The sequence below is a fragment of the Saimiri boliviensis genome, chromosome 4, assembly GCF_048565385.1.
Source record: "Saimiri boliviensis isolate mSaiBol1 chromosome 4, mSaiBol1.pri, whole genome shotgun sequence".
In the NCBI taxonomy this organism is placed as follows: domain Eukaryota; kingdom Metazoa; phylum Chordata; class Mammalia; order Primates; family Cebidae; genus Saimiri; species Saimiri boliviensis.
The window spans coordinates 114,023,008-114,047,476 of NC_133452.1; the positions used below are offsets into that span (position 1 = coordinate 114,023,008).

Below are 24,469 nucleotides of genomic sequence, written 5' to 3' on the forward strand. Positions count from 1 at the left end.
TTTCAGAACAGGAAGAACACAGGGGCAAAAAAAAAAAACCCTGAAAAACTTTATCACCCAACCCAGGGTAACAGTGAGGCCTGATTTGCATACCTACCTCAGAAACTCTGAAATGTCATTAGTGGTTCTTCAGTTCACTGATCAGATCTGAGCTATTTTAGAGGAGTTGATGAGCCTTTGCTAGTTACAAAGAAATTCTTGACACTTCATCTATGTTTGTATTAGAGAGAAAGATTCTTGTAATTTAAAAAAGTGTTCTATTTACCGTCTGGCTTCAAACCCTTTTCCTTCTAATGAATTTTTCTCCGAAGTCATGGATGACCTCGTTGCCACTTGCAGAGGACCTTCTCACTTTTTATCTTCTTTGACCTCTTAGCGGCATTTAACAGAGTTGATATCTGCCTCCTGCTTGAAACACTTTCCTCCTCTGGCTCCTCTTCTGTCACACTCTCCTGGTTTTCCATCTGTCTGGATGCTCTGAATCTGTCACCTTCAGAGCAGTCTTCCTTTTGCAGCTCCTGTTTGTGAGGCTTAGACTTCTGTGTTGACCATCTTCTCTTTTTAGTCCCTGGGGTGAGACTTCTGCAAACCATTTATCTCTGTGCTGACAGCTACCAAATTTGTTCCAAATTTCAGATTGTTCTCCTGGGTGTCAGATCCAGAGATCCACCTACTGCTGAGCCCTACTGTGACTGCTTGAACTCAACACTCACAATAAGTGATCTCCCCTCAAGCCAGCCTCTGTCTCACCATCCTCCAGATGTGAAATCCTTGATTCCTTCTGTTCTTTCCCTCCATCCTCTCCAACCTGTAAATATCCAAATCCTATCTGAAATCCATCCTTCATTGTTCTCCATCATGACTGCCCAGCTGAGGCTCCGGCAGATCCAGGTATTGTAACAATACTTCTCTCTTTCCAGTACATTCCTTACATTGCAATCAGAGTCATCTTTCCAAATTTTTTTTTTTTTTGAGACGGAGTTTCGCTCTCGTTACCCAGGCTGGAGTGCAATGGCGCGATCTCGGCTCACCGCAACCTCCGCCTCCTGGGTTCAGGCAATTCTCCTGCCTCAGCCTCCCGAGTAGCTGGGATTACAGGCACGTGCCACCATGCCCAGCTAATTTTTTGTATTTTTAGTAGAGACAGGGTTTCACTATGTTGACCGGGATGGTCTCGATCTCTCGACCTCGTGATCCACCTGCCTCGGCCTCCCAAAGTGCTGGGATTACAGGCTTGAGCCACCGCGCCCGGCCCCAAATTTTTAAATGAAGCATTGTATTAGTCCGTTCTTGCACTGCTATAAAGAAATACCTGAGACTGGAAAATTTATAAATAAAATAGGTTTAATTGGCTCATAGATTTGCAGGCTGTGCAGCAAGCATGGCTGAGGAGGCCTCAGGAAACTTACAATCATGGCGGAAGGCAAAGGGGAAGTGGCTGGAGCAGCAGGAAGAGAGAGGAGGGAGGTGCTATACCCTTTTAAACCATGAATCTCGTGAGAACTCACTTGCTATTATGAGAACAGCAGGGGGGAAATCCGCCCCTATGATTCAATCACCTCCCACCAGGCTCCTCTTCTGACATTGTAGATTACAGTTCTAAATGAGATTTGGCCAAGGACACAGATCCAAACTGTATCAAGCCCTGATCTGATAAATTCATTTCTGTACTTAGAATCTTTCCACATTCCTGCTCATTTTTATGATTCCTTCTCCTTTCTTCAGCCTTACTCTCCTCATCCTTGTTCTTTACCTTCAACCATCACCCATACAGTACTTTCTAATGCCACCTTCACTTCTGCTTCTTTGCAATTGCAGTTCCCTCTGCAAGCCTCTACCACCCTCCTTAGTAACTTGGCTAGTTCCTACATATCTACAGATTTCTTCTTTTCCTTCTTTAGAAAGTCTTCCCAAATGCCACCTTCCCCACAAGTGCTGAAATAGGTTGGCCCAAGCCATTCTGGACTTTGTCATTGTAGTAACATGCTTCTCTGCATTGTAATAGACCCTCCTTTTCTGGTGGCTCCTCACACTCTAAGCAGGGATCCATCTTTCTTGTTAACATTTATCTCTGTGCCTGGTGCACAGTTGAGGCTCAAGATCTATTTTTTAAATGCATGTACTGAACCCCTGGGGAGAGCTTTAAAGAGTCTATAGTCAGGCTTTGGCAAGGGTCAGGGAGGGAGAGAGGAGTTAACTTATCCCTTTCATTGTCCTGTTGCTTCTTCGGAGGGTGCCTGGGAAGGCAGCAAGCTCACCCTTAGGAGAAAAGAGGTGAAATCTACTTGGAACATTGACTCATGGTTGCTCTTCATGGGTGAAAAGATTGCTCTTCCAGCTCTGAGTAGTTTCTCAGCCCAGGTGGTGGGAAGGTAACGTCAAGGGGATAATGGCAAGTGCTGCCAGGTGAAGGAGATGCAAGCAGGTGAGGCTGTATATGTTTTGGAAGATGGGAGCACCCTTCAGAAGAGGAACAAAGTGCTTCTCATGTGACTCATCATGGGAGCGAGTGGAACTCAGAAAGGAAAAGGATAAGCCAGAGCAGAGGATGGGCAGTGGAGGTAGCATGTTGGAAGGCATTAGGAGTCCATACAACTCAAGGGTAATAATATTAGCATTTACATAATGTTGACTGTGTATACTGTTCTAAGTAGTTTGCAAATGTTTATTAATTTATTCATTCCTTACTACAACCCTATGAGGTCAATATCATTACCATCCCCATTTTGCTAATGAGGAAACAGAGGCTTTAAGCGCTAATTGAGTTGCTCAAGGGTGTACAGAGGCTGTCCTGTTTCTTGGACTACCTCTCCCTAGCAGCTTTAGGGAGGGTGGGGAGAAGGGATAGAATTAGGTGATGGTGTCCATGTAAAGCCTGGCTGTAGCTTCACCTAAAGACTTGTTTGAGTTTTTACCCTGGACCTTATTTATTCATTTTATTCTCTAAAAGGCTAGTCTGGCCTGGGAAAGAAAAGGTAGCATAAAGTGAAACATAGCAGGCATGACCATTATTGCATGGAGATAAGAGATGTTAAAAGCAAGACACAATCGACAGCTTCTTGGTCATTTCTCTTCAAAATAATGAGTCATATGCATCAGTGGTTTTGTTGATATTCAGAAGAACAGGTTGCACAGTATTTTGACTCGCTTCTTGACAACTGACAGAAAACAAATTGACAGGAAAACAACGGTCATTGAGGATCTTGTTGCGAGTAGCCTTAAAAGTGTGGTTTGCGGACCAGAGCTGCTTCACCAACTGTTGGGTACCAGTCCGTGCAGAGATTAGTGCTTAGAAACTTTTAATAGCAATTTGACAGGATAATTTTACATCTGTTGAAATAGTTTTACAAATTGAAAAAAAAAAGTAGCCTTGATCCTAGATGTAGTAATTCTATGAAAACAATACTGGTAAGAAGCAGGTAAGCTTTGTATTACACCGTATTTTTTTTTTGTTGTTGTTATTATTATTTTTCTTTGTATTACACCTTTTTAACAAAGCTTTTTTCTCAAATGCTGAATCCTTTACACAGTACTTATATGTTGTGTTGGTATGCATATCTGATAATTTACCTGCCAGTAATTTCTGTTATATTTTAAAAAGTTATTATTTTGGGGCTCTTGCATAAATATGCAGCTGTATATGACTTTCAAATATTTGTTATTTTAGTATCAGTCTTTTTTTTTTTTCCTTTAGAGACAGGGTTTTACCATGTTGCCCTGGCTGGTCTTCAACCCCTGAGCTCAAGTGATCTGCTCGATTTGGCCTCCCAAACTGCTGGATTTACAGGCATGAGCCACCATGCCTGGCCTGTTATTTTAAATTAAAGAAACATATATTAATTTTTGTGTGAAATTTTGCCCGATTCATGTATCTGTAATAACTACAATGCCAGGTACTAGCATAAAAGATAATTGTTACCTTTAGATATTCCCAGTTAGCCAGATGTTTGACATTTTGAAGGAACACATCTAGGTAATTTATGGGCTATATTTTTTCAGTCAGTGATAGAAAAACGGGTAACCTACTATGAAATAGGTATAAGTGAGTGTGTAGAATCCTCTAGAGTTTATCCATTTGCTCACTTACTTTCCTCCTAATTTTATCTTTCCATTTAGGAACTAATTTCTATGAATGAATGAAAAGAAACTTAACATTGTTGGAACTGAATCACTAAAATATGGAGGTTTTGTTAAAGTACAGTCTTCACTCCCAGAGGTGAGTTTGGAAACATATTTCCAGCCAACTTTTGCATTTCCATGAAATAATATTCTGAGAAAAATCTGTGACAATTTGGGAGGAAACATACAAAACTAAGTTTTCTTCTGAGTAGAAGACATATTTTGGAAAAAGTCTAAAAATAGTCATTCTTTACTATGTACTATAAACAGTGACATTATTAGAAACGTGTCAGAATGCATCTGGACAATAGCATCCAGACAAATTCAAAGAGTATCTTTAATCATCTCTAGAAAATGGCAGATTTTTTTTTCTTAAAAGATATATTTTATTGTGTTTTAGGTTTTGGGGTACATGTGAAGAACATGCAAGATTGTTGCATAGGTACATACATGGCAGTGTGGTTTGCTGCCTTCCTCCCCATCACCTATATCTGACATTTCTCCCCATGCTATCCCTCCTCAACTCCCTAATCCCCACTGTCCCTCCCCTAGTTACCCCCACCATAGACCCCAGTGTGTGGCTCCCCTCCCTCTGTCCATGTGTTCTCATTGTTCAACACCCGCCTATGAGTGAGAACATGTGGTGTTTGATTTTCTGTTCTTGTGTCAGTTTCCTAAGAAGGATGGTTTCCAGCTTCATCCATGTCCCTACAAAGGACACGAATTCATCGTTTTTTTATGGCTGCATACTATTCCATGGTGTATATGTGCCACATTTCCCCTGTCCAGTCTATCATCGATGGGCATTTGGGTTGGTTCCAAGTCTTTGCTATTGTAAACAGTGCTGCAGTGAACATTTGTGTGCATGTGTCCTTATAATAGAACAATTTATAATCCTTTGGGTATATACACAGTAATGGGATTGCTGGGTCAAATGGAATTTCAATTTCTAGGTCCTTGAGGAATCGCCACACTGTCTTCCACAATGGCTGAACTAATTTACACTCCCACCAACAGTGTAAAAGTGTTCCTATTTCTCCACATCCTCTCCAGTATCTGTTGTCTCCAGATTTTTTAATGATCGCCATTCTAACTGGTGTGAGATGGTATCTCAATGTAGTTTTGATTTGCATTTCTCTAATGACCAGTGATGATGAGCATTTTTTCATATATTTGTTAGCCATATATATGTCTTCTTTTGTAAAGTGTCTGTTCATGTCCTTTGCCCACTTTTGAATGGGCTTGTTTGTTTTTTCTTGTAAATCTGTTTTAGTTTTTTGTAGATTCTGGATATTAGCCCTTTGTCAAACTTAGATTGCAAAAATTTTTTCTCGTTCTGTTGGTTGCTGATTCACTCTAATGATTGTTTCTTTTGCTGTGTAGAAGCTCTGGAGTTTCATTAGGTCCCATTTGTCTATTTTGGCTTTTGTTGCCATTGCTTTTGGTGTTTTAGTCGTGAAGTCCTTGCCTATGCCTGTGTCCTGAATGGTTTTGCCTAGGTTTTCTTCTAGGGTTTTTATGGTGTTAGGTCTTATGTTTAAGTCTTTAATCCATGTGGAGTTAATTTGAGTGTAAGGTGTCAGGAAGGGGTTCAGTTTCTGCTTTCTGCACATGGCTAGCTAGGTTTCCGAACACCATTTATTAAACAGGGAATCCTTTCCCCATTGCTTGCTTTTGTCATGTCTGTCAAAGATCAGATGGTTGTAGAAAATGGCATTTAATAAATATTAAAAAGGTGTTTAATAAATATTGATAGCTGAAAATAGGAATTCTTACTTTGCTCTTTGTGAAGGTAGTAATATTATTTTCCATACTGTCATTCTTGCAATGGAATGTGTGTGTTTTTTTTTTTTTTGTTACCCATTTTAATTTGGCACTTAGGAAAAACTACTATTGCAACAGTTACTGAAATACAAAAGGCATATTTAAATATCATATTACATATTCTAACAATTAAAAAATAAGAAAAATGTCAAAATGAAATTACTATTTTAGAGATGAATAATAAGATGTTTCACATTTGCAATCAGTAATATAAATATATATACTGCTTCAGGGGAGCTGCAAGAGGTGGGCATGTTCTGGCAAAAAACCTTTCCAGCAACTGATGTTGAACGTATTAACATAATTAAACTCCTTAGGAAAAGAAACATTCTGCATAAGATTTAGGACTTATACCTACAAACTTCTTTTTAGAACTGCTAATTGTATTGGTTGGTTTTAAAATTACTTATCTTTAGAAATGAAGTATACCATGAGTAAAAAATTTTCAGTTAGGTTATTAAGCTATTGAGTGTATCTATTAGGTTTTTATAGAATCTGTTAACTTTATTTTCTTTAAAAAAAATTTTTTTTTCTAGACAGAGTCTCGTTCTGTTGCCCAGGCTGGAGTGCAGTGGTGCAATCTTGGCTCATTGCAACCTCTGCCTCCTGGATTCAAGCGACAGAATCTGTTAATTTTAAATGGAATTTAAAAGTGATGAAAAACCACTAAGCAGAATCAGTATATGGAGGAGAAAAGCATCCCCCTTAGGTATCACAAAGCAGCAAGCAGAAAACTTCAGGAATCCACCAAAAGATATATATGTAAATAGTAAAATTCCATTAAAAATAAGAACCAAAAAAGAATTCTGAATAGCGAGGGAATTCTGCAAAGGACTTCACCAAAATCAGTCGAGTTTCAAGAAGAATAGCAAAGAAAATCTTAAGCCGTTGCTAAAGTGCTTAGCTAGCAGAATAAACCTATTTCATTTTCTTTCTTGAAGCTCACAATCCTTTTTATTGGTTATAAAGCAAAAGCAGAAAGCTTCAGAAGGTCTTGGGAAATGACATAAACTGGGTTAAGTATGACTTTAGGAAGCCTGATCTGCTTTCACTAGATAAGATTTTCCATACTTGTTGCAAGTCAGATTAATTTGTGGACTGAATTGCCCCACCTTTACTTTAGGGTCTTTTATGGATATACTCAACGAATGTGAAAAATTTCAAGGTGACTTCTAGACCAGTAATGTTCAATAGAACTTTCTGTGACGAGAGAAATGTTCTGTTTCTTTGTCTGATGAAGTAGCCACTGGCCACCTGTGGCTATTGAACACTTGGAATATGAATGGTGTGACTGATCAACTAAATTTTAGAATGTATTTTATTTTAATTAATCTAAATTTAGATAGCCTCAATAGTCTTAAGTAGCCAGTGGCTATCATATTGGACAGTGCAGCTCTAAATCCTCTCTATCCCTTTAACTGAAGGCTTTAGACATCTTTACACTACATATTCTGGGTTATCTGGGCTTATACATCACCCAAGGCTTCTAGGTTCACCAGACATATGGTGACATAATTGATTGTCCAAACTAGGACACTTTGAGAAAGATGGGGAGCATTATTAACATCTGTGATGAGACTACAGGCATAATCTGGGACTGTCCAGGCCAAATAGGAAGGTATAATCTCTCCACCCATAGGGTTTGCGACTTGAGGGTTCCATTGAGAAGTAATTGGACTTCACTTTTTTTTTAGGCGGCTGCTACAGATAGTGTATAAGCATCTTCTGGAGTTTTAATATACCGTGATTTTCTTTGACCCCACAAATATTTATGAAAATCTTTAGAATTCATTTCTGTTTTCCCAGTGACTCTCAACTATAGGGTGAAGCAGTGTCTAACATGATGCCAAATGACTAACTAAAAATAGAAGTAATCAGTCATACTGATATTTAAGATTAGACCAAGCATCTGAATAGCTACATTGGTGTGGATATTTTATTTTGTTTTTTGGAGACAGAGTCTTGCTCTTTTGCCCAGGATGGAGTTCAGAGGCATGATCTCTGCTCACTGCAACCTCCACCTCCTGGGCTCAAGTGATTCTCCTGTTTCAGCCTCCCAAGCAGTTGGGATTACAGGTGCCTGCCACCACGCCCAGCTAATTTTTGTATTTTTAATAGACATGGGGTTTTGCCATGTTGGCCAGGCTGATTTTGAACTCCTGACCTCAAGTGATCCCTCTTGGTCTCCCAAAGTGCTGGGATTACAGGCATGAGCCAGTGTACCTGGCCTGGTTTGGATACTTAAACTTTCTTTTAGTTTTTCACCAACAGGCAGAGGTTTTTGTTTTTGTTTTTTGTTTTTTTTTGGCAATATAGTTGCTCAGCACTCTCTGACAGATACAAATTCTCCCAAAAGGATTAAACTAGGCTGGCTGAGCATGCAGCAGTTCATCTAGTCCAGATCCAGATTGTGTGTGTGTGTGTGTGTGTGTGTGTGTGTGTGTGTCTGTGTGTCTGTGTGTGTGTTTGTGGTGGGAAAGGTCATGGAAAATGTAAATTTAAGTTGCTAAGTGTACTCTCTTAGCTCTCTGCCATCAGTAGAGGAAGCAAATTAAGATAGGCTTTTAACAATTACATTTCAGAGAATAAGACTAAGTCACTGCAAAATACTTTAGGTTTCCCATTTTCAGAACTCAACCCATTTTAAAATAGCCTACAAGGCCTTTTCTTTGATGTACAATTCTGTATAGAATACGGATTTGTATATAAAATGAGCAAGTTATATTTGTATTTGTATATAAAATTATATTTTATACATTATATTTGTATATAAAATATGAGCAAGTCATAAAAATAATTTAAAAATCCAATTGCAGCAATAAACAAAATGTCCTTAAAGCAGCAAATAGACATGATAAGCCAAGACTTGTGGATTCTCTCTAACATGGCCTGGCTTTTCAAATCCCACCCACGTTTTATAACACTTTGTGTTGAACACAGCAGAGTTTTGTATTAAGAAACAAATATTTCACAATGTATAGGCCTATGGATGAACAGGAAAAGGGAAAGTGGTTATTTCAGGATATTTACCTGTAGAAAAATAACTTAGCCACATAGCAATTCAATTAATCAGAAGTATGTCTCTGAATCACTTTGTTCAAGATTTTCACCAACCTGATAGCTCGAATGACAGTTTTAAGTGGTGGGGTGAGGTCTTCCACTGATACATCACACTGGCATCCTTTTTCATCATATACATCATCAGTGCCAAGGGCTGTGTCAGCTGCAAGAGAGTATTGCCAGTTAAATAACACCACCATCTGCAGTTTGAAACATGTTGCTGAATTTTTGTAGAAATGGCGGGTTACTCACAGACTAAGCTGAGAAACCAAGATATGTTTATGGTCAGCTAATCGTCTTCCCAATATTATTTTTTCTTCTTCTACAGCCTCCTCAGTTTTATATAATTTAATATGAATACTTTCCTGAGCTGTTTTCTGTGGGGAAGATGAAGCTGTGGACACATTATCTTTCCAGGAGTGGTGATGGATTTGTGTTGATCCACCCGGGCTCTTTTGTCCAGTTCTTGGAAACAGCCAGCTAAATGGCAGCTGTCTGGAGTTACAGAAATAGTCTTTGGACTTGTAACGAACTGGCCTGTATATATCAAGCTCACATCCCATGACATTGACCCTATTAGCCTTGGGCCCTGAACAAGTAAGCTAAGTGGCCAGAGCTGAGAAAGTTGACTACCGATTAGTTACTGGATATAGGTGGCCAGGAAAGGGCTTGCATTAGATCATACAGCCAAAGCTGCAAGCAGATTTTTCAGACTGGATAAAAAAAATCAGTTTTTCATAAATCAAGGAAATTTACTTCTGGGTTAATTGCAAATGTTTGGGGAAGAGAGCAAGGTTATAATAAATGACAAATTGTTATGAATTTGTAAAATAAATAAGGAATATGTTCATATCTTTGCATTTTTGTTTTCAGTAACAAAATATTGGAATGAAATATTAAAATTCCTGTGATGGGGATAGATTTAATTAATATTGGTAAGTTTATATAATGCAATATTAGACAACTTTAAAAAATGGTGTTGAAGACTAATGACTGGGAAAATGTAGTAAGGTATTGTTAAAGAAAAAACTCTCTTTATATACATGAAATTAAGAATGATTTTATTGTTTTCCCTTGCCTGTATTTTCTGACATTTCTTCAGTGAACATGTATTACTTTAGTAATACAAAGCAAATAAAGTAATAAAAACGCCCCCATGAAAGAGGAGTTATGTGGCCAGCAAATGCTTTTTTTTTTGAGACAAAATCTTGTTTTGTCACCCAGGCTGTAGTGCAGTAGTGTGATCTTGGCTCACTGTAACCTCCACCTATTGGGTTCAAGCAATTCTCATGCCTCAGCCCCCCAAGTAGCTGGGATTACAGGCCCACTCCACCACACTCAGCAAATTTTTGTATTTTTAGTAGAGATGAGGTTTCACCATGTTGGCCAGACTGGTCTTGAACTACTGGCCTCAAGTGATCCATCTGCCTTGGTCTCTCTAAGTGCTGGGATTACAGGGATGAGCCATCACACCTGGCCTCCAAATACCATTATATGCTCCAAGCATCTCTAAATATTGACATACACTAGAGAACTAATACTACTTTGTGTTGCCTTTGCATTGTGCAGTGTTCATTTGCTAAGTCATGAAAGGGAAATAATTTGTCATGGGCTATCCTGGTTGGGCTCCAAATTTTGAAAGGCTATTGGAAGTTCATTCATTGAGGTAGTGCTTATATTTGGAATGCAGTCTGCGTGTCATTTACCTTAGTGAATATTTACTGCGTGTTTATGCAGTTTACTTTTTGCTGGAGTGCAGGTTGTGGTGGGGGAAGAGATATTGAGATACATGTAGACACATGGATCTGCACAGCTCTTCTTCAGGGTCCCTTTGGCTTTCTTGCCCTCAAGCCTAGTGGGGGAACAGATGAAACTACTACCTCACAATAATGATAATAATAGTGCTATTTCTCTAAATTTGTCTTCCTGTATTCATATATTGAAACTTAATCATCAGTGTGATAGTATTAAGATGTGGGAACATTAGGAGGTGATTCATTTATGAGGGTGGAGCCCTCATGAATGGGATTAGCAACCTTATAGAAGGGCTGGAGTGAACTAGGTAGGCGCTCTTGCCCTCCTGTCCTTCTCCTATGTGAGGGCATAGCACTGGTCTCTTCTGGAGGACTCAGTAGCAATGGTGCCAGTAGCAACGTACCATTCTAAAGGTTGGAACGGTATTTTTTTGAAATAAATTTCTTAGAAATATGTTTCTGAAGAATTATTTCTTAGAAATTTCTTAGAAATAAATTTCTAGTCTTTATAGGTTATCCAGTCTCGGGCATTTTGTTATAATAGTAGTGCAAATAGACTGACAAATGGCAACCACTCATTGAAATTTACGCCAGGTAGTGGGGCGCAGCTTCTACATATATTAGTTTTCATACTTAAAGCAACTTTGCAAGTTGTTGATGGTTTTATGACCAATTTTCAGATGCAGAAATTAAGGCTTGGAGAGGGTAAGTACCTCCTCTGAGGCCATGAAGGTGGCAAGTGGAGCTAGCAAGTTGCAGAGGATGAGATTAGAATCCATTTTCCTGAGGCTCCAAAGCCCATGCCCTTTTCACTGTATTACTCAATATTGGAACGAGTTTGGGGTTAAATCGTGACATACAACATGTCAGGAGAGACAGGGCAAAGAGCTCACTACCTGTGTATGCTGCCTGATGTGTACAGCCTGTCCCTGTCAGATATATGTTTTCTCCAGAAAAGTTTGCCCCAGTTGGAATGGGAGTACATTGATTAACTCTGTGTTTGACAGTTGGCTCTGACTCAGTGATGTCACTTCAGGGTAGCCCAGTTTGCTGGATTGACCACCCACACAACACAGTCTTTTTAGCCCATAAACATCATGCCCAGGGTTAGATGACATTCTTTCCAGGAATTGTTCATGGTTTCTTTTTCTGATTTTATTGTAAACTGCTCTTAGTTGCTGTAGTGGGATGAATAGAGTCACCCCAAGATTTATGTCCACGAGGAATATCAGAATATGAACTCAGTTGGAATAAAGGTCTTGCAGATACTTAACGTAGGGTTTAAGATGAGATCACACTGGATCAGTGTGAACCCTAAATGCCGCAAAAATGTCTTTATGAGACAGAAAAGGCAAAGACATAGGGACACAGAGAAGATGGAAGCAGAGGCTGGAGTCATGCATCTACAAGCCAAGGAACCAGGGACTGTTGGCCACCAGCAGTTAGGAGAGAGGAGGGGCTGGTTTCTCCCACAGAGCTTCCAGAAGGATCCCAAACACAATGCTCCCATGATTTCAGACTTCTGGACTCCTGTACTGTAAGATAATATGCTTCTGTGGTTTCAAGCCACCTGATTTGTGGTAATTTGGGATGGCAGCCCAAGGAAACTAATATAGTTGGGAAAACTTTCCCCTCTGGCTTCCAATTCTTTACTCCAGGACAATAATGATGATGATAGTAATACGAGTTGTTTTTTTTTTTTTTTTAAGAGACATTTAATTATGTGCCAAGAACTTTAGTTAATTGTATCAAAACCCCATGAAGTGTGTATTACCATTACCTCTTATTTTGTAGATTATAAAAGTGAGGAATAGGAGGCTAAGAAACTTGCCAAAGGACACTTGGAGAATAAATGACAGAATGAGAAAATGAGAACTTTAACCCCAATGGGTTCTGGAGCTGTCCGACTCTGCGCCTCACCTCTGACTGCTTTCAGATTTGCCCTTCTTGTAGTGCTTGCGCGCACTCTTGTGCTCTTGCTCTCACACTCGCTCTCTCTCTTTCTCTCTCTCCCCCTCTCTCCCCCCCTCCCTCCCTCTCCCCCTCTCCCCCTCTCTCTCCCCCCCTCCCTCCCTCCCTCTCCCCCCTCCCCCTCTCCCCCTCTCTCCTTCTCTCCCTCTCTCCCTCTCTCCCTCTCTCCCTCTCCCTCTCTCTCTCTCTCTGTCTGTCTATTTGAGATGGTGTTCCCCAGGCTGGAGTGCAATGGCACAATCTTGGCTCGCTGCAACCTCCGCCTCCTGGGTTCAAGCAATTCTCCTGCCTCAGCCTCCCAAGTAGCTGGGATTACAGGTGCCCACCATTGTGTCCAGCTAATTTTTGTATTTTTAGTAGAAACGGGGTTTCACCATGTTGTCCAGGCTGGTCCTGAACTCCTGACCTCAGGTGATCCACCCACCTTGGCCTCCCAAAGTGCTGGGATTATAGGTGTGAGGCACTGTGCCTGGCTGCCCTTCTTGCATCTCTTACTGGTATCTGGGTTCTCATCTCTTGCATTACATTTTCCTTCCCATGGCTGGTGTACTTGGCATGGTGTGGACCCCATATCATACAGAGGGGATCTGATTTTGAGCAATGTGGTCACCATGGCCATGTGCTGGGCCAGGCCACACCCAAAGGAGACTTGGAAATATACAGACCCTGGAACTTCAAGGGGTATGTCTAAGGGATGAGGGGAGGTCAAGTGGAATAGAGGACTCACATACAGGCTTGGCGGCTGACAAAACTGAAGCCACCAGCCATTATTACAGAGCCCTGTGAGATGCCCAGATGTTAGCTCCTCAAAGGAAATGTTGAATAACAGTTTATCAAGAGTCCCAGTACAGCTGGCCATGGTGGCTCATTCCTGTAATCCCAGCACTTTGGGAGGCTGGGACAGGAAGATTGCTTAAGGCCAGGAGTTTGAGACCAGACTGGGCAACGCTGTCTCTACAAATAATAATAATAATAATAATAATAATAATAATGATAATTTAAAAAGCTGGGCGTGGTGGTGTGTGTGCCTGTAGTGATTAAGCTACTCAGGAGGTTGAGGAGGGAGAATAGCTTCAGCCCAGGAGTTTGAAGTTGTAGTTAACTATGATTGTATTACTTCATTCCAGCCTGGGCAACCGAGTGAGACCCTGTCTCTCTTTTTTTTTTGAGACGGAGTTTCGCTCTTGTTACCCAGGCTGGAGTGCAATGGCGCGATCTCGGCTCACCGCAACCTCCGCCTCCTGGGTTCAGGCAATTCTCCTGCTTCAGCCTCCTGAGTAGCTGGGATTACAGGCACACGCCACCATGCCCAGCTAATTTTTTGTATTTTTAGCAAAGACAGGGTTTCACCATGTTGACCAGGATGGTCTCGATCTCTTGACCTCGTGATCCACCCGCCTCGGCCTCCCAAAGTGCTGGGATTACAGGCTTGAGCCACCGCGCCCAGCCGACCCTGTCTCTTAAAAAGATTCCCAGTACAGAATTCACAAGAGTGTTTTATGCTGTCCTTCAAAATAGAGGCATATGACTACTTTTTCTCGTCTGAATCTGAATGAGAGCTACTTCTATCTTAGTCTCTTCTTATATCTGAGAAAACTGAGGAACACTGGAGTGGTTACAAGATAGATCCTGCAAGCCTATACTAATAAATTCTGTATTTGAAAACACAGTATAACCAACCATAACATGACAGTGCAGGTTCAAATCATGAAATAGCATAAAATACAGAGTCCTTCAATTTTGAGGTTAATGGAAAACTTCCTTTCAGCAAGTGTTTACTGTCACAATAAGGACAAAAGTAAAGATAGTGAAACTATATTGTTCACATATAAAGGGACATGAGAACATCCCAAATGATTACAAGACATTACCTCCCAGCCTAATGTTGCACTCCCCATCAACATCCTGTACCTCAATAAGAGACTCATCCTGTTTAGGAACAGGGCTAGACTGAGGATGAGAGTCAAGTCATCAATTACATTATCCTCAAAGGCATCTGATTGTGCAGTTTCATATAGCACTTTATAACTTGATTTTAAGCTGTAAATTAAACACTCAATCCTGCTTTTTCTGAGTAGGTGTAGTTAGAGCAAATGAATAGGAAATATATCTTCGCTGGCATGTGTTGAGGCAGGAGTGAATTAGGGAATATTTTTCTCTTGCTTCAAAGCTACAAAAATGAGCAAGATGCCGTCTTTCTGCTTCGTAAGTACGCTAAGTTCTCACCTAATGTCTTTGATAGGTTCTTGGAAATTGTGACTTTAAGTGAAATCACATATAATGAAAACAATTTTACCAAAGCTATTTAATCTAAACAAGAGTTACAATCCTATGGCATATTTCTGGCCACAAAAAATCACCACATTTCTACATAAAGACACAAAATGCAATATTAAACACTGAAACAAATGTGAGCTACATATACCTTTAAGAAAGATAAATAAAAACAAGATAATTATTTACCTAATGTTTGGTAATTATGACAGTGATCATAGTGCTGGCAGGTTAAATAAAAAAATAAATGCTTGCAAAGTGAAAATTGGAAGGGGTACCTCCTACCACTATGCAGTTAAAAAACAAACAAGAGCAAATATTGGTGGGCTTGCTGAGTGCTTTCCTACTGCATCGTTTTATTCTTGTGCATTTATATGATTGTTGTATACTTTATTTACTTTTAGCCAAACTCATTTTACTGCCAGATGTCTGTTTAGTGTATACTTGACAATTTTTTTTCGGAGACAGAGTCTCCCTCTGTTGCCTAGGCTGGAGTGCAGTGGTGTGATCACAAGTAACTGCAACCTCGACTTCCTGGGCTCAAGCGATCTTCCCTCCTTAGCCTCCCTAGTAGCTAGGACTACAGGCACATGCCACCATGTCTGGCTAATTTTTATTTTTATTTTTTAATTCTTTGCGGAGATGGAGAGGTCTTGTTATGTTGCCCAGGCTGGTCTTGAACTCCTGACCTCAAACGATCCTCCTGCCTTGGCCTCCCAAAGTGTGGAATTACAGGTGTCAGCATGGAGCCTGGTCTGACACATTTTGATTTTACAGTATTTTGTATTCATTCATTCATTCATTTTCCAGTCCACTTATTCCAGTTCAGGTTTGAGGGTGGCTGGAGCCCATCCTGGCAGCTGAGGGCACAAGGCAGCTAATAGCCATGGACAGGATGTGTCTCATAGCAGAGCATGCTCACACACACCTCTAGACTCACTCAGACGAGGATCATTTAGAGTCTTAGACACATCAATGAACTTCAGTGCACAGCTTTGCAATATGGGAGGAAACTAGAGGGCCTGGAGAAAAACCATGCAGGCCTGAGGAGGATGTGCCAATTCCACACAGACAGTGGTCTCAGCCAAGAATTATTTTTTTTTTTCTCATCCAACTAAGAAAACGATGTTGAAGGCAACAATTTTATTTGTGGACCTGCTGTATCTTGAGTTATCAATTTTCTTTCCAGTGAGGTTAGTAACACATTAAATGTCTTTCTTATTACTCCTACGGACTTAAAATCCTCTGAATGTTAAGGTACTTAGGTGGGGCTAAATTTCCAGCTGAGGCTGGTCCTTTGTTCTCCAGCTACACATTTGCCTCTCTGTCCTGGTATTTTGGGAGATGTAGGTTATGGGATGGTGAACTCATATGAGCACCTAGTCAAAACCTAGTCAGAAGAAAAAGCAAAATGCCAATGGAATAAGGTCCTCCCCAAAGTCCTGCTCTCTGTGAGCTATTCTCCCGGGATCCTCTCTGGCAGAGCTAGCCCTATGATCTATGCTTGGCATTAGGAAGAAAAATAAATAAAAAATATAACTGTTTGTCTTCCCCAAGCCTTTCCTGTTTCCTGTTAATTAGCAGTGTTCAGGATTTGCTTTCAAGCACTTTGTTCCCCTACATTTAAAAAGACCTAAGCTGGCTGGGCACTGTGGCTCACATCTGTAATCCCAGCACTTTAAGAGGCTGAGGCAGGTGGATCACCAGAGGTCAGGAGTTCGAGATCAGCTTGGCCAACATGATGAAACCCATCTCTACTAAAAATGCAAAAAAAAAAAAAAAAATTAGCTGGGCATGGTGGCAGGTACGGGTAATCCCAGCTACTGGGGAGGCTGGGGCAGGAGAATCACTTGAACCTGGGAGGAGGAGGTTGCAGTGAACCAAGATGGCATCCATTGTACTCCAGTCTGGGTGACAAGAGCAAAACTCCATCTTAAAATAAATAAATAAGTAAATAAAAATAAAGTAGGATAAAATAAAAACATCCAAGCTAAATTATGAATTTTGAAAAACAACTAATTGCTACTTTCCATACTGTTTGGAAAGGACCACTTGGCCCTTGGATAGTGAAGAGACAGGATGGTAAAGAACATTCTGGAAACTTCTGCTATGTCCAAAGACCATATTTCTATTTCCCTTATGAAATTTTACCATCAAGATGCAGGTGTTTATGAAAGAAGGACAGGCAGTTTCTAGTTCTTTTTCTTAGTTATCTCCTTTTACAGATTAGATTCTTTCTGCATTTCTTTTTAAAAATAATTCTATTTTTCATTGCTACATAGATGTAGATATTTTTGGAGTATGTATAATAATTTGTTACATTCATAAAACTTGTAAAGATCAAAACAATGTACTTGGGCTTTCCGACACCTTAAATATCTGTCTTTTCTTTATGCTAGAAACATTTGAATTATTCTTTTCTAGCTATTTGAAATATACAACAGATTACTGTACATTATAATCACCCTACTGACCTATCAAATGCTAGGACTTATTTCTTCTATCAAACTGTAGCCATTAATTAATCTGTCTTCATTCCCATTCTTCCAATTCCCAACTTCTCTTCCCAGCCTCTAGCAACCACCAATCTAAGCTCTGTCTTCATGAGATCCACTTTTTTAGCTCCCACATATGAATGAGTACATATGATCTATTTCTTTTTGTGCCCGGCCTATTTCACTTAGCATAATGGCCTCCAGTTCTATCCATGTTGCTGCAAATGACAGGATTTCATTCTTTTTAATGGATGAATAATATTCCATTGTGTATGTATACCACATTTTCTTTCTTCATTCACTTAGGTTAAGTCCATATTTTGGATATTCTGACTAGTGCTGCAATAAACATGGGAGTACATATATTTCTTCAATATGTTGATTTCTTTTCTTTTGGATATCCTTTTAAAAAAATGTATATTTTATTGTGTTTTAGGTTTTGGGGTACATGTGAAGAACATGCCAGATTGTTGCATAGGTACATACCTGGCAATGTGGTTTGCTGCCTTCCTCCCCATCACCTATATCTGACATTTCTCCCCCATGTTATCCCTCCCCAACTCCCCATCCCCTGCTGTCCCTCCCCTAGTTCCCCCCACCATAGACCCCAGTGTGTGATGCTCCCCTCCCCATGTCCATGTGTTCTCATTGTTCAACACCTGCCTATGAGTGAGAACATGTAGTGTTTGATTTTCTGTTCTTGTGTCAGTTCGTGGAAAATGGTTTCCAGCTTCATCCATGTCCCTACAAAGAACATGAACTCATCATTTTTTATGGCTGCATAGTATTCCATGGTGTATATGTGCAACATTTTCCCTGTCCAGTCTATCATCAGTGGGCATTTGGGTTGGTTTCAAGTCTTTGCTATTGTAAACAGTGCTGCAGTGAACATTTGTGTGCATGTGTCCTTATAATAGAACAATTTATAATCCTTTGGATATATACCCAGTAATGGGATTGCTGGGTCAAATGGAATTTCTATTTCTAGGTCCTTGAGGAATTGCCACACTGTCTTCCACAATGGTTGAACTAATTTACACTCCCACCAATGGTGTAAAAGTGTTCCTGTTTCTCCACATCCTCTCCAGCATCTGTTGTTTCCAGATTTTTTAATGATCACCATTCTAACTGGTGTGAGATGGTATCTCAATGTAGTTTTGATTTGCATTTCTCTAATGACCAGTGATGATGAGCATTTTTTCATATGTTTGTTGGCCTCATGTATGTCTTCTTTTGTAAAGTGTCTGTTCATATCCTTTACCCACTTTTGAGTGGGCTTGTTTGTTTTTTTTTTTCTTGTAAATCTGTTTTAGTTTTTTGTAGATTCTGGATATTAGCCCTTTGTCAGATGGGTAGATTGCAAAAATTTTTCCCATTCTGTTGGTTGCCGATTCACTTTAATGATTGTTTCTTTTGCTGTGCAGAAGCTGTGGAGTTTGATTAGGTCCCATTTGTCTATTTTGGCTTTTGTTGCCATTGCTTTTGGTGTTTTAGTTTTGAAGTCCTTGCCTATGCCTGTGTCCTGAATGGTTTTGCCTAGGTTTTCTTCTAGGGTTTTTATGGTGTTAGGTCTTATGTTTAAGTCTTTTGATCTCCTTTTTGCATTTCTTGATGAAATTATTACAGTGAGTTTCAATCTTGGCTGCATATTAAAATCATTTGGGGAGTGTTAAAAAATTCCCAGTACCCAGAATGCTTTCAAGACCAATAACATTAGAAAGCAAAGAGTAGGATCCAGGCATCAGAGTTCTTTTTAAGCTCTCTGGAGGAATCCGATGTGTAACCAAGGGCAAAGACCACTGGTTGTAGGTAGAAAAATGACAACCCCTGGTCTCTCTCAGACAGAGCTGAGCAATCTGGCTAATCTGCCATCCTGTCTTCCTTGGTACTGCTGATATATTTTGCAGAGGAGCAATTTGAGACAACATATGTGCCTCACAAGACAGCAGTAAATGACTACGTCATAAAAAACAGAGAAACAATTTAAAAATCCTCTGACAAATTGGTGATATAGGAACAAGGTTTTGTCCTTGTCATCTTTAATTCAGCTTGAAGGCCTCAGCCTTCTGAATTCCAGTCACTGTCCTCTACCTGCAGCCATCAAAAAACTCCCTCTTCTTGGGCTTTTGCCCTCTTTCTCTTTTAAAGAAGCCACTACTGATTTTACACACAAGGAGCTTACACAGTCACAGATAAAAATCAAACCCAATTGTCAAAAGCATAGTGGAAAACACTTGTTTTGTCTGTGGGGGAATAATAATGTCCTCACATTTGGGGCAATAGAAGAAATTATAAAGGAGAGAGTTGGGAGCTTTGATCATGAAGACAAAATGTTACTAACCACAATAACTAAATTACAGTGCCAAAATAATTCTTGATTAGGGAAGAATTCCAAAATATAAAAAAGGCTTAATATCTCTAATATGTAAGGAACTTATCTGAATGAATCACAATCCAAAATATAAATGTACAAATCAGTCAGGAAAGAAAAATGACTGAAAATTATTCAGCCTTACTAGAAACTTAAATATTGTAAATTAAAATCATGAACTTATACCTATTTAATTTGCAAAAGAATAATAAATAATACAAAATTAGGAGGAATTTGGTACACTTTGACATTGCTGGTGACAATATAAACTGAAATTTTTATTACAATAAAAAACTTAATGAATAATCAGCAATCTTTTTATTTGCATTTTTGATTTTTAAACTTTTAAGTTCAGGGGTACATGAGAAGGTTTATTATATCAGTAAACTCATGTTTGTTGTACAGATTATTTCATCACCCAGGACCTCAGCCTAGTATCCAATAGTTATTTTTTCTGATCCTCTCTCTCCTCCCACCAGCCACCCCCAAGCAGGCCTCGGTGTGTGTGTTCCCCTCTTTGTGGCCATGTGTTCTCCTCATTTAGCTCCCACTTATAAGTGAGAACATGTGGTATTTGGTTTTCTGTTCCTGTGTTAGTCTGCTGAGGATAATGGCCTCTAGCTCCAACTGAGTTCCTGCAAATGACATGATCTCTTTCTGTTTTATAGCTGCACAGTATCCATGGTATGTATGTATCACATTTTCTTTATCAAATCTGTCACTGATGGGCACTTAGATTGATCCCATGTCTTTGATATATAATCTTACAATTTTATACCAGAGAAGTTTTCTTTGGAAAAGAAGTTAAAAAAGAATAGAAATGTAATAATGTTTATCACATTGTCACCTGCTATAAAAAATAGTTATATAAATTTCAATGCCCCAAAGTAGAAAACTGTAAATTATAGTATAGTGTTTCACAATGCAGGTATACTACACAGCTATGAAAAAGACAACTGTGAATAGTATGTAGTAACATGAAAATATTTTAAAATATGCAATGAAATTAAGATATGAAACTACTTATGTTGATTATAACTATGTACAGTAGTATGTGAAAAGAAAAATAGCTAGAAGAGAATATGTAAAAATAAAATTAGCTGTACTAGTGCATGAGATTATAAATTATTTGTACTTCATTTAAAGTTCCTTAAGGAATTTCAGAATTTTTTTCTATCACAAAAATAATGTATACTTTTTGATATGAAGTATTTGAAAAACAGGAAAACAGAAAAGAAGGCAATCTGGACTTATTTTTTCTCTTTGAGAGCAATGTAACACTAATGGAAATGTACATACTGTACAGCAAGTTAGTGTTACTTCATATGTCACTTTTGGATATTTCACTGCTATCACCTTTTCCAAACTGACATTTATCCCAGTACTTTATATTGCTGGTACTGTAGCAACAAATTGTAAAATCTCAGTCATGTGACCATTGTTTACTCAATTCTGAATCTTAGGAGATTTGGAGTAATAGCCCACAGGTGAGTTTTTTTAAAATTAAGAGTTAGAAAATCATCTCACTGAGGCCCCATAGACATAAAAGATAATGCTATAAGAAAAATTTTGATGCCTCTGTGAACTTACTCTCATTACATTTTTTCTAGGCTGTAGAAATAAAATGATACAATATTTGAAAAAATTATAAAAATTTGTTTTTATTGGGGAAAAAAGCCTCTAGGTAACCATATCTGCAGCACATATTGGTTTCAAAGTTAAATATCCTTTTGAGCTTTTAAACCAATATTCTAGTTAAATAACTAATTTTAATATTTTGAACAGGTAATTGCCTTTTCCATGCATTTTTTTCCAAAGTAGATGCAATCTGGATAGCAAACTTTTTTTTTTTTTTTTAAGCAGAGTTGAAGATTACAGATTGATACAGATTGCGTAATTTAGTGCTGGGATTACTTGTTATTTTTATTATTTTTTATTTTACTTATTTAGTATTATGACATTCTTGACATGAAAATTTGGGACCCAGAATAAATAATCCTAGTACTCAAAACAGAAATGAAGGACACATTCAAATGGAGTGTAGCTCACCTTTTTTTTTTTTTCCTAAAGAGATAGATTTAGAGCTTCCTATGAATACCACATTCTGAAAAAATGTCCTTATATGTCTTCAAAACTCTCTCAGCTCTATGGGAGACTTTCATAGCAAAGAGAAATTATGACTAGCCTTTGACTGGACTTGATTACTTTTTGTTGGCCTGGAGTAACTGACTTTTTTGACTTTTATCCACAATAAGGATTATAGTTTATATTGTGATTCAGCACACACACATACAAAGATGCACACACACACACATATAATTAAGACAAATTCCTTTCTGGGTTAAGATGTTAGATTGAACATATACATCTAATCTTGCTCTCTCTGAAAAACCCACTAAAACTATAGTGATGAAATACTTTAAAAAAAGACATAAACCATGAAAGAAGAGAAAAGGAAAGGAGATAACATAATTTTGGAAGTGGGAAAGCAGATGGACAAGTTAGGTAACTGACTAGCTGACACCAGAGAGAAAACCCTATGCCAACACTGAAAAAACTAAGAACAACAAGATTTATACTTTAGAAAACTCAAAAGCCTCAGGAATTGGCAGCATTAGGTACTTCTTGATCCAGCCTTAAAGGGGGGATAAGTAAGATAAGGAAGGTTATGTGCAATCTCTCTCAGACTCCATATGGTTCTCTCCTATTCCAGCAGAAGATGAAAATCTTTAGATGAGAGGTCACCCCCTCATCCAAAGATACATCCAACACAGTCAAAGGACAGGTATTAAACCAAAAGCTGGGTTATTAAGTGACCATACACAGATTGAATGTTGAGGCCCCACTGCAACCTGCTTGCTATCATAATAATGTAAGTAAGGCCTCTTCCCTCCAGGAGTTTGAGTAACTACTCTCTGGGGAATCTGACCAGTACAAGAAAAAAGAGCTAAAGATACTGTCCCCAGGAATTCCCTAAGAAATGGTTGACTCAGGCCAACCTATGGTGAAGATCAAAGTTGATCAGCTCTAAACGCTCGGAAACTCCAATCACCTTTCTAGTCTTCAACATTTTATTACGAGACAACATTCAAGTTTGCTAAGTATCTAAGGAAATCTTCCAATACAAAAATAGAGATCAAAAGCAACTAGAGCTGGGTGAGGTGGCTCACGCCTATAATCCCAGCACTTTGGGAGGCTGAGGTGGGGGGAATCACCTGAGGTTGAGAGTTCCAGACCAACCTGACCAATGTGGTGAAACCCTGTCTCTTCTAAAAAATACAAAATTAGCCAGGCCTGGTGGTGCGTGCCTATAATCACAGCTACTCAGGAGGCTGAGGCAGGAGAATTGCTTGAACCTGGGAGGTGGAGGTCGCGGTGAGCGGAGATCACACCATTGCACTCCAGTCTGGGCAACAAGAGTGAGACTTCATGTCAAAAAAAAAAAAAAAAAAAAAAAAAAAAAAAAAAAAAAAACCAAAACCTAAAATGCAATAAAAAAAAAAGATAATTAAAAAAATAATAATAAAAAATAAAAAAATTATACTGGCCAGGTAGAGTAGCTTATGCTCATAATTCCAGCACTTTGGGAGGCTGAGGCAGGAGTAACACCTGAACCCAGGAGTTGGAGACCACCAGCCTGGGCAACAGAGTGACACCCCATATCTACAAAAAATAGAAAAAAATAGCCAGGATAGATAGCACATGCCTGTAGTCCTAGCTAGTTTGGAGGCTGGGGTGGGAGGATCACTTGAGCCTGGGAGGTTGAGGCTGCAGTGAGCCATAATTATGCCACTGTACTTGAGCCTACATGACAGAGCAAGACCCTGTCCAAAAAAAACAAAACATAAACAAAAACAAAAACAAATTCTACCAAAAAAAAACCCACCAGCATAAGTCCAAACAAACTAGGAAAAATATTTGCAACTCATTTTGCATCCGAAAGGCTATTCTCCCTGCAAATCTCCTTTAAATCTATAAGGAAAATACATAGATTTGTAAATAAACTCAATAAACTGATAGGCAAAGGATATCACAGGCAGTTCACAGAAACAGAAAAACAAGTGGATAGACCCAGCAATCCTATTTTGTGAAATGTATCCTACAGATTCACCTGCCTATTCATAAAATGCTATTTATACAAGGTTATTATAAGAAAAAAAAAACTGGAAATAGCCCAAATGTCCATCAATAAGCAACCAGTTACATAAATTGTGGTTTGTCCACAAAATGAAGCAAAATTATGCAATTAAAAGCATCTATTGTGCATTGATATGGAAAAATCCCTAATATAAACAAAATAAAAAGTAATAAAAATATATATAAAAAAAGCTACTAGAAGGTAACAAAACTAAGGAAACAAAAATTTCAAAACATTGTCATTAATATATTCACAGATATAAGGCAAAATACTCTATCCATGAAATAAAAATAGGACACTACAATAAAAGAACCCTTAGTCAACAACAGTAATAACAAAGAACCTTAGAAATAACAACAGAAATGAAAATCTCAGTAAGAGGTTTGGATGATAAAATTGCCCAAAATTCCTAGAAATTAGAACAAAAAGACAGGTAGAAAATAAGAGAGGAAAGATAAGAAAA

At 38.8% G+C, this 24,469-nt stretch overlaps 1 protein-coding gene across 4 annotated transcripts in view; it reads right to left on the bottom strand.

Moving 5' to 3' along the window:
- Window positions 1-24,469, bottom strand: part of KCNQ5 (potassium voltage-gated channel subfamily Q member 5) — a 581,045-nt gene that overhangs the window by 21,788 nt on the left and 534,788 nt on the right. For all 4 annotated transcript variants that reach the window (XM_074398052.1, XM_074398053.1, XM_039467797.2 and 1 more), the window contains one exon: window positions 9,058-9,166. In XM_074398052.1, the coding sequence (XP_074254153.1) occupies window positions 9,058-9,166 (109 nt within the window). The remainder of the gene's footprint in view (window positions 1-9,057; window positions 9,167-24,469) is intronic.